This window comes from Typopeltis vanoorti, chromosome 21 (genome assembly GCF_054136105.1).
Source record: "Typopeltis vanoorti isolate ZY-2024b chromosome 21, IOZ_Tvanoo_1.0, whole genome shotgun sequence".
NCBI classification, from domain to species: domain Eukaryota; kingdom Metazoa; phylum Arthropoda; class Arachnida; order Uropygi; family Thelyphonidae; genus Typopeltis; species Typopeltis vanoorti.
In genome coordinates, this window is record NC_143569.1 from 40,945,958 (window position 1) to 40,957,807 (window position 11,850).

Sequence of the window (11,850 nt, forward strand, 5' to 3'; positions counted from 1 at the left end):
TTAATTTGTTTGGTGATGGCAGTCTGTATTATGATTACTAAAACGTACACTCTTTTCTTTGCCTACAAACTGCATTACTTGGTCTTGTTCACATGTATCAAGGCTTTCTGTCTTAGAGATGATCACAACTTCATCTGAAAAGAATAATGGCACTGTCATTAATAGTTTGATAAAAACTGCAACTGAAATTTAATGCTAATAACAAATTGTTACATTAAAGACATTGAAATTAATTATCAATTCCGCACATTTGTGCATTCTCCTTCAAACACAAGTGTAATTAACCAGTTCTATTTTTAATGTGAAGAATGACCAAAAGGTTTATCACGACATTTTTGATATCTAAAAAAAAAAAAGTATTTTCGTATTGAAAATACTTTTGACAGAAATTTACCGTTACTGAGAGGACGCTACTAATCTTTATGCGAAAAGCCAATAACAACATTGTTTAACATCAAGAAAATCGTAGCATTTTTTTAACAATAATTTTTTAACAGTTTTAAGTGTAAAAATTAAGTAATTCTGTATTTAGTCAGATAGGACATTAACGGAATCCTCTGACATATACAATATTATGTGAAATTTCACTTACCACTAGAATGATTTTCGCTGCATATGGAAACAATTGCGTAGTTATTAGTCATATTTACTATAACAACGTCCGGACCTAAAAAAAGATAAATCTTTTAGATAACTAAAAATAACATATTAAGTGACATTGGGTCTTATCTTAGGAATTGTCTATATTGCTAATGCATTCTTTTGTTGCATTTCCAGCCGTTACGTAGTAATATTTGTGATTTTTGTGATTGTCCTTGGGTGAGAGATGATTTTATCTCCCGGAGTGAGGCCACTACCCCACTTGTTGAAGGCCTGAAGTGGCTTGAAAAAAGTTCCATGTTTGGTCTTTAGAGGTGAGATCCCAGACTATGTACGAAAATAAAGAAACAAATATATAAAAATAAATACATTTAAAAAATAAGAAAAACAAATCTTTGCCCCACTCACGATTAAAATGTACTATAGGTTTACAATTTTTTGTGGGTAAGGTAACATAAAAAAAAACCCTCAAATAATACTACCTTTTCTCTTATTTAGAAATTGAAATTAAAATGGAATTAAAATTGTCCTTTTGAACAATTTTAATTCCTTTTACTGAAACATTAGCCCTTTTGGACAGTTTTGAACTATTTTACAAAAAATATTGAACGATATTTTTGATATATTATTTTATGAAACTTTGAAACTATTGTGGACATTCATACAATTTCATATGAATCTCCTCAATGGTAGACTATTGTGGACAAATGACAGTAACATAAAATGTTTTATATGGTTGTAAATTTGTGTATGGTTTCGTTTTTTTTTCTTTTTTTTTTTTCGAGATTGGCAGTTTATTCATGATAATAAAATAATGAATAAGAATTTTTTTTGTTTCAGTTAGTAGACTATTGTCTACTAACTGAAACAAAAAAAAATTATGATGAGCTGTAGGTCCCACAGCTCATCATACCTTGGCTTAAATGGATTCACTGTCTGCACTCACCACACTTTCAGGCAATGCATTCCAATCACCCACCACTTTATGCAAAAATCTACTCCTAATCCCCTGCTCACAGCCTTCTTATACAGCTTCCAGTGATGGCTTCTTGTTCTACTCCCCCCGTCTCCAGACATTGTTTGAAAAATCTCACTTACGCTAATCTGTTAATTACCCCTTAACAACTTATACGCCTCAACCATGTCTACCCTCTTCCTTCTATTCACTAGGATCTGCAATTTGCATTCTCTCAATCTGTCGTCATACTCCACATTTCGGAGACTAGAAACCGACTTAGTGAATCGTTTCTGAACACTCAGAAACAACTCATCATTTTGAAAAGCAGGCGACCAAGTCGGTGCACAGTAATCCATATGCGGTCTGACCAAAACCTTGTACAATGGAATCATAACATCCTTACTTCTACATGTCAATGTTCTCCGCATCATTCCCATAATCCGCTGTTGTCCTCAGAATTTTAGGAAAATGTCCACGAAATTTCAAGTCCCTTTCCACCACCACCACCACCACCTCCAGATCTTTCATCTGCTCCACCTGCTGTAAGATTTGCCCACCAATCCTATATTCTTCTTTCCATTTTTGCTTCCCAAATTTCAAACCTTACACTTCGTTACATTAAACTGACATCCCACATACTTGCCAGTTCAGGTTGTCTATTCAAATCCTCTTGCAAGACTACAACATCTGCTCTACTTCTCATAACTCTCCCGAACTTTGCATCATCTGCAGACAACTGTATATCAACATTTAAGCCCTTTCCAATGTCATTTACATATAAATTACACAATAATAGCCCCTGGGGTACCATTAAGGATTTCTTCTGGGATATCGCTTCCTCATACACAACCTGTTGATACCTACCAGACAGCCAATCTTCACTCCAACACACTAACCTGCTGTGCAACTCCATCTGTTCCAATTTAATTATCAACTTGCCATGTGTCACTGTATCAAAGGTCTTTGCAAAATCTAAATACTTTATACTACTGTCTATAGATTCTCCTTTGTCCAATGCATTCATCTGTGTGTGTGTGTGTGTGTGTGTGTGTGTGTGTGTGTGTGTGTGTGTGTGTGTGTGTGTGTGTGTGTGTGTGTGTGTGTGTGTGTGTGTGTGTGTGTGTGTGTGTGTGTTCATTGGGCATCTACACAGATGCCGTATGGTCACTCCGATGCTCGGTAATGTGCCACACCAGTTTTCGCCATGTAGTCCTGTTGTTTGCTTTTCTGGCAGCCTCAACTCTCTGAAGATCAGTCACTCCACACACACACACACACACACACACCATCCATCCATCTCATTGATGATTTATCCAGTCCTCTTTTTCCAGGATCTTTACCTTCTATTACTGTTCTGAGAAGTCCTCCTTCCATCCTTTCGATGTGCCCGAAATATCTTAACTTTCTTCTGTCAATATCCTTAAGGAGCCCTAAAGTTCTACTGATCTTTTCTAACACTCATTGATTTGTATACCTTTAAGTATATGATATCCTCAACAGCCTTCTGTAACACCACATCTCAAAAGCGGATATCCGTTTCTTATCTGACTTCTTTAGGTTTCAAGTGTCACATCCATAAGTCGCTGTTGGAAAAACAACTGCATCCAAATTCCTCAACTTTATTTCCATGGAAATAGATCCATCTTTCCAGATTTTAGACAGGTCTCTGACTTTTAGCCATTCTTAACCTTTTTCTGACGTCTTCTGAAAACAGCAATTCTTCACATTAATAATGGATCCCAGGTACTCAAACTTGCTGATTTCCTCAATTATTTCTCCATTAAGGTACACTTGTTACTCAATAGTGTCCCTGTTTGTATTTCCTTTGAGAACTATAATCTTTGTCTTGCTAGGAGATTGAGTTGAAGTCCTATGTTATTACTTATCTTGTTAACTTTGTCAAGAATTAGTCCATTTCCATGTCATTACAAAGGAGTACTGTATCATCAGCATACCTCAGATTACTGATCAATCTACCTCCTATCCTAATTCCTGTCCTGAGCTCATCTAATGCTTCAAGCATGATGTCCTCCGCATATATACTAAACAAGTGAGGAGAAAGTAAACATGCTTGCCTAACTCCTTTTCCAACTGGAAGTCAGTCAGTCAATCCTGTTCTTACCGTGGCTTCTTCCTCCTTATACAAGTTGGCTATCAACCTGATAGTATGTTGAGGAAAACCCATTCTTTTCATTACTTCCCACAATTTCACATGCTCAATACAGTCAAAAGCTTTAGAGTAGTCTAAGAGACACATTACCAGAGGGAGTCTGAATTCTTTATATTTTTCTATGATCTGTCTAAGGCAAAGGGTCTGATCTCTGGTGTCCTTATTTTTCCTAAAACCTGCTTGTTCCTTGGGCATCTCTGCCTCAACTTTGGCCTTAATCCTATTTAGCATGATATTCAATAAAATTCTGCTTGCATGAGATATCAAACTAATAGTTCTATAGTTCTTCCATGCCTTCATATAACCTTTCTTATGTAGTGGTATGAAAACCGACTTCTTCCAGTCTCTAGGCCATGATCCTGTCTCCCATATCCTTGCAATCAATCTATGAAATACCTTTATCCCTCCGTCCCCTGTGGCCTTAATTAACTCTTCTGGGATTTCTTCTGCACCTGGGGCCTTATTGCTGTTAAGCTGCTCAACTGCTCTTTCTACCTCATGCCTAAGTGGAGGAGGTTCCAGATCAAAATTTTCTTGGTAGGAGGACTCCACATTTTCTTTATCCACCCTGTTGTACAGTTCCTCACAGTATTCTTTCCATCTGCTTTTGATTTACAACTCTTCTGTTAGTAATGCTCCATTCCTGTCTTTGATGACATTCAATTTAGGCTTAAATAAAACATCCTTTTATAATTGTGCCTCCTCATCTGGAACTCTATTTCTTCACATTTATTAATATAAAAATTTCCCTTCTCCTGCTTGATGGCTCTTCTGACTTCTCTATGTAATCTCTTGTATTCTTCGGTTCCTGTGTCTCTTTGTTTTTCCAACCGCCTTCTTTTGATTAGTTCCCATGTTGAATCTGATATCCATGGGTTTCTTAGTCTTCTTATTGGGCGAGATACTTTTTCGCTGTATCCTGTATTATCAGCTTAACTCCTTCCCAAAACATTTCTAGTGAGTTCTTCTCATTGGTCTCCAAAAATTATCCCACCGAGTTGGACTCCAACTCGGTGGGATAATTCACAGAATCCACTAGGAATTATTCTAACATCTAATCTAGTGGGATGTGCATGATCTAGAAGGTTTCGGAGTCTTAGTCTTACTTTGGCTCTTACTAGCTGATGGTCTGTACCATAATCTGCTCCAGGACAAGTATGCACATCACAGATGCTTGTCGTTCACCACTGGAGAGCCAGGATGTAATCAATCTGGTGCCTTGACCTATCAATGTTAGATGTCCAAGTATAGGTCCGTCGTGGATGTTTCTGGAAGCAGGTATTGGTAATAAGTAATCTGTTAGCACGAGCAAATTCCAACAGTCTTTCACCACGGGTGTTACGTTCATCCAGACCAAACATGCCACACTCCAGCCTGACTCTCATACTCTTTCCCGTTTTTTTGCATTTAAGTCCCCTAAGATGTAAAGTATGTCTCTCCTTGGTAGGCAGTCCAAAACAGTTTGTAAGTTATCATAGAATTCCTCACTCTCTTCTTCAGGCCTATCCAGTGCCGGATTTACGTATAAGCTAAAAAAGCTACAGGTTAGGGCTTCGCAATCTGCCGGGGCCGCAAATAAAAAAACAAAAAGACTTGCTGATGTAATTTAAAACAGTAGGGGGGCCCTCTGGGTTCTGTATAGCTTAGGGACTCAGCAAGTCTAAATCCGACCCCGGGCCTATCCGTGTGGGATGCTTTAACTACCATAACCAAGAACGCTTCTTGCCTAAGCTGGCTTCAGTATCACAGCTACCCCATGATGTTTTGAGTCACCACCTGAATAAATAACTACGTACCTTACCATCCTGTCTTTTGAAGTGACCTTCTTCCATCTGGTCTCTGTAATTCCCAGGATGTCAATTTTATACCTATCCATTTCTTTACAGACAATCTCAAGAGTACCTATCTGTACACCCGAACATTCCATGTGCCTATGTAAAATTCCCTTCTAAGATTAATCTTATACCTTCTGTGTTGCTCATTCACAGTATCACTGACATTTGATGAAGACGGTAATATACTTCTCAAACAGGACCCTCTGCCTAAGCCCTGAACGCGGCTCTGATTATTCTGCGCGACAGCCGATGCAGCATGAGATGCGTTATAAGGCACAACCATATTAGCATTTTGGAGTGAAGTTACTGCAAGAAGAAAGTGGTAGGGGTTACAGAGGCCCTTTCCACATAAGATGAAATAGCAAAATAGGAAAAATTCACCCCTAGCCCTGTAATGGCATTGGGGGAGGAGCAAGAAGAAAAGAAAGAAGTAAAGAAAGAAGGGGAGGGACCAGTCTACAGATAATATAACAGATCTATATTACATGAAGTAGGGCATAGTCCAGCATCAGGTACCTCGGGTTTGCCATGCCTGTACTCACTAAAGTGAGCCCTTCAGTCACATGTATTCATCACCTTGTTATAATAAGTAAGTAGATTGCTAAAACATGATCTTTCTTTGGCAAACCCATGTTGTTCATTAAAGAGAATTCTGTTGCTTGCTGTCAACCCAGTTCTGAATCCTTATCCTTACTAGCTTCTCCAACACCTGCCTTATTTTATAATAAATAAAATAACTAAATCAGCTAACACCTTTTATTCCCTTATAGGGAGTAGGCAAGGCCTTTATACCCTATCTAGCTTTTGGAGACTGAGTGGCCAGTTCAATCTCCACCCGTAGCCAATCAAAGATAGCTTTCCCATGTCTATCACTAATTAAAGCATCCACCGATGAAGAAGCTGGCAAACAAGTGCTACCATCTCTTGGTACCTAACCCTAACAAGATAGGTTACTGTTTGAAATAATGTGAGTACTACGGTCGATTTTCTTGAGTTTACGGGATGAAAAAAACCGAGTTTCCGGGAAGAAAATCCCACTTGTCTGTGCCAGAGTTCGACTAACTCGGGAATAGGTCGAAGAAAGGCTTAGAAAAAGTTCCTCCAGTCAGCACCTAGACTTGAACTTAAGTCTGACTTCGAGCCATCAAGCGCAGAAGACGCAAGCGCCACTTCCACTGAGCTACCCGGGCCTTCTTTTATATAAGGTAGTTTTCTAATGATAAAATAATTAATAATTTAATCGCTCGTGATTAATTTATTAATTTTTTAAAGAAAAGTAGTATATATTGTTTTTGCTGGAAACGTTTTGGAACCATAAAATGCAAATTTATTAGTGAAGGCGTCTATTTACTTGAAAAATCTTGCCGGTCATGAACCTAATTATTTTTGTTGAAAATCACTTAAATAAATGTGAAACAACAGACAAAGAAATAATAAAACAGGTTAATGCTGAAAACATTTATTGGTACACACTTTGGCAGCATTTGTGAGTCACTGCTTTTGCTAAAAGTACCTTTTTTGTAGCTGAATAAAATAAAAATTGCCAAACGAGTGGAAGCTTTTCTTAAAATTAGTGGAGTTTTTAACAAAATTCGGGCCAGTTTTAAATGAGCGTGTTCAGTAAATAAGAAGTTAAATCTTTAACCACTCTTTAAAAAACGATATGCAGAATGAATTCATTCACTTAAGCAGCAGTCATATTTTTGAAAAAATTCCATTCGTAGTTAATTCAAAATATCATTGGATCATACTTGACACCTGACAATAACAGCGAATGGCAAATGACAATGATTATTCATTTTGTTGAAATCGCTGGTAAGTCAGTTGACATTGTTGAAAGATCTGTTGACTTTATGAATATTTCTAAAAGTATTGATAGTAGCTTAGATGACTTGCTACAAAGCTTTGAACTGGAATCATTGAGTTTAGTATGCCATATTTTAGATACTAGAGAAATCTTCTGATGCCAACTTTTGGCATATTATTATTATTATTAGACCTCCTGGACCTCTATCTTCATCGAAGGAGACCATACATCACCCATACCATCTGTCGCACTTCTAAACTCCTTCAGACTAGATGCACTCGATACTTCAACAGGCAAACCTTCCTGCTAACTCAAGGTTCTATGAGAGAAAAATCTAGTACTTACCCCTTTCTTAAATGTGCACAAAGTTAACTTCCATGAATGTCCACTTGTCCTCTCCTTTCATATAATGAAAACTTTTATCAACGGATATCCTATGATCCCTCTCAAAATTTATGGACCTCTATCTTATCATCCTCTTTCTTTGTTTACCAGTGTCTGCAGTTCACATATTCAATCTCAATCTAATATACATTCCATAACTCGTATATCATCTTTTTAACTCTTCTTTGCGCCCCTTTCAGCAACTTCCTTATCCCGTTAGAACCCCTGAGACTAAATCTTTGCACAGTAGTCCAGATGCGGTCATATCAGGGCCTTATAAAGAGGCAATATGACTTCGATATTCTTAGATAACAATGTTCGTTTCAACATCGGAATTACCCTCTGAGTTGTATTTGCATATTTCGTAATGTAACTTGAACTTTCTTCTGATGCCCTTTTTGGCATATTATTATTATTATTATTATTATTATTATTATTATTATTATTATTATTATTATTAGACCTCCTGGGAGTCAAGTCTTCATCGAAGGAGACCATACATCACCCGTACCAACTGTCGCACTTCTAAACTCCTTCACACTAGATGTACTCGATACTTCAACAGGCAAACCTTTCTGGTAACTCAAGGTTCCACCATAACTTCAAAATCTCTTGCCTCGTCAGTTACTCCAAGCATAATCCTACCAATATAACATGTTGTTAAATATCGCATCACGCTAAAGGGCATAACGTTACACTTACTTACATTGAACTGAAAACTATTATCGTTTGTTTCTACTTCCAGCTTATTAAAATCACCCTGTAAATGATGTACAGTATATCGGTAGAATCCCTGATTACCCTGCCTATCTTTGCATCATCAGCAAACAACCGAAGAGCTCCCATGAGCAACCCCCTTCCGATATCATTAATGTATACATTAAACAACGATGGTCCAAGGAGTGATCCCTGGGGCACACCAATAATCATCTTAAATCTAGCAGATTCACATCCCGAATATATCACTTTCTGATACTTTTCAATCAGCCACCCGCTTAACCAAGCCAATAGTTTATATTCCAATCCCATGTTCTCTAGTTTATATAACTGCCTTTCATGTGATAGGGATGTTGTTCTATTGGATAGTCATAGAAAAATCCAACATTATCATAGTGTATCCCCAATATCCCTTTATCTAACTCGGCCGTAACATTGTTATAAAATATGAGCAAATTGCTAAAGTATGACTTTTCTTTAGTAAACTCATGCTATTCCTTGCAAATTATATCCTGTTTGTCCACCCATTTCTGTGTGTGAGTTCTAACCAACTTCTCTAAAAGCTTTACACTTACTCTAGAGAAACAAATTTGTAATATATACTGCTTAGAAAGAAGTCAACGGACACCCACCATGGGCAAGGCACATCGTGCCAAATAACGAGTCACATGTTTGTAGCCAGTATGAATTGGAGAAATATGATCAGAAGGGAACTGATGGAGTTTGAAAAAGGCGTTGTGATAGGATGCCATGTTACAGTCATATCTGTGCGGAAAATTGTTGATTAATATCCGTTTCTCTAATACTTACCAGGTTCTTCTCCTTCAAAATGCAAATGATATTTCGATTCAGCACCTATTTGCTCGAGTGCCGCTATACATCGTTTGCCACTGCTATCAGAATGTCTAGAAACGGGAACATAAAAAATAATACATTAAATTATTCTTAACATTATTAGTTCCCTGAAAATCCAAGTTAATTTCAAAATTATTGTTGGAATGACAAACGTTATAGAAACAATATCAGAGAGATTGGACTAAACCTGTGCAAAGAAACGTCAGAAAATAAACAGTGGCTTAATAAATTCTCTGTGAATGTTAAAGATGGCTTATTTCTATAGTTTGGTAGCAATGCCAGAGTACGTTTTCCCTTTGTGAAAGTAAAGATGAAGATTCGATTTTTTGCTGTTTATAGATGCTCAATGCAAGAAGCCGATTACATGTGCTGTAATCATCATAACAGGGTGCAGAACATAGAAGTAAGCAAGACAGTCCAGATAATGAGATAGGATAAATAGTAAGTGGAATGTGCACTTGTCAGTCTGACACACCAATGGCTTAAACAGTCGTTAATAGAGATCGTGTTATCTGGATGCTGGTTTACATCTATAAAAGTCATTTGTCTTTTCTTGCATCGTTTACAAAGCTTCCTTTTAAGCTGTAGAGTCGATATTAATGGAAAAAGGTTTACTCAGCTCGATTGTCATCCATCACTATATCGCATTGAAAAAAAAGCTTTAGTATAATAAGTGTACTAAAGTATATTTAGTATTAGTACTTTAGTATACTTAAATAAAATAAACAGATGCTTTATAATACACAATGTGCAACATGAAAGTTTTTCAAAAAAATATTTAGTGTGACGGATTTCGTGTATGAATAATTATATTTTTTTTTTCTTTCGAGAAAAAAATCATGTAGTGAAGGGTGAAACCACTATGAATATTTTAGCTGAGGTACTTTTGAGTTTTATAGGATGAATGATTAATCTTTATCATATTAGAAATGATGCAAGAGTCGTTTACTTAATAATGTTCGCTAGTGCATATTTATTTAAAACCTTACTGAAAGTTTTCTCCAAGATTAGGAGTTACATTTTACCATAAGCTGAGTGTCCATATAAATTTCTATTAGGCTGAAATGAATATATCCACCGACTGCGAAAATATGCATGATCGACGTTCTGTTTTTCAAACTTACTGAGAGATGGCGTTACCGTATAGTTATGAATTTTATCAACTTATCTTACCACGTTATCGCCATCTATCAGCAAGTTTCAAAAATAGAATGCCATTAATGTATATTTTTGCAGTCAGTGAAACTTCGGATGATGGAAATATATAAGTAGACTGTAATCTTTCTCTAACATTACTTAGTAATTTGAGCAAATCTGTTCAGCCATTCTTCATTTAGAATCTAAGGTACATATATACATGCACTATTATACGCATATGTTACATGACACTTACGTAGATGGTTGAATACACAGAGAAAAATCTGGATGTGGAAATAACTTTACATCGTAGCACATATTTGAAATATTTCCGAAACCTCCTGGTGGATCTCGTTCGAGTCGTCCAACCCAATGCCACGTTCCAAACAGCTGCAAAGAATTGAAATTAGCATTTAACAAATATTATGAACGGTTCCGTTGATAATATTTGTTAAATGTTATGAACATAACTATCATACTGAGAAAGCCTCGTCACCAGGAACAAACCAAGGCCCTTGTTCAAAGAAAACAAAACTTCATTAAATTAGCAATGCAGGCCCAGTCAGGCTCATTTTGCCTCAATGGGAAGAGCTAAAATAACTAGGTTAGCCTCTTATTGCCCAGTTAAGGCCAATGTGATGTTCTGACAACTTACAGTTAGTAGATCCAACGAACCATCGAGAGCCTGCTTCAGAGGGGGAAAGGAACCCTAATTTGTAGTTACGTCACTGACGAATGCATTAATCAGATACTACAATGTTATTAATTTGTGTCTGTTATATACAATAAACTCTGAGCAGTTCTGTTATTACACCCTTTTTCGATAATTTTATGCAAAAACAGCAAAAGTGAAAAAATAGCGAGTGGTAATTGACCACTAACATCATACGAATAAACATAAAACTATTCGTTATTACCTCAGTACTGTTGAAATCATCGATCACATTCTGTTCATATAGACATTCCCCATTACCATCAGCTGTATGGGCCAGATTTACCCATAAAAGTATGGCAGAAACCAGCATAGAGATCATCGTTATTATTATTAACGAACGCCTGCGTTTTAACAACGATAATTATCAAGAGTCCTTTGAACAGCTTTTTTATATTAAAGCTGCAGTACAGAATTACGCATGCGTGAAATATGAGGATATGATGTAATCGGGTAGGGTACAAATGGTATAATAATAACATATGGTATAATGAGTACCATATAACTGTATGAGTATTATATAGCTGTTTCCTTTCTTCCTCTTAGGAGAGATTTTGTCCATATATTGGAGGGAATAATGGTTCTCATTTTTATTTAAAAAATAAAAAAATCAGTGATTAGTCTATGTATATACGACGGGGATCTGGAAAGTTCTGATAAACACCTGTAACAGAA

The 11,850-nt window shown here is 36.6% G+C and overlaps 1 protein-coding gene across 1 annotated transcript; it reads right to left on the reverse strand.

Annotated features, from left to right (window-relative positions):
* LOC150094764 (uncharacterized) lies at nt 1-11,497 on the reverse strand. Its single transcript, XM_090411659.1, has 5 exons — nt 11,381-11,497; nt 10,720-10,853; nt 9,282-9,376; nt 593-667; nt 1-134 (listed from the first exon to the last, which is right to left on the reverse strand). The coding sequence occupies exons 1-5, from the start codon at nt 11,495-11,497 to the stop codon at nt 1-3; spliced, it is 555 nt and encodes a 184-aa protein (XP_090267785.1).
* Nucleotides 11,498-11,850: the final 353 nt, after the last annotated feature.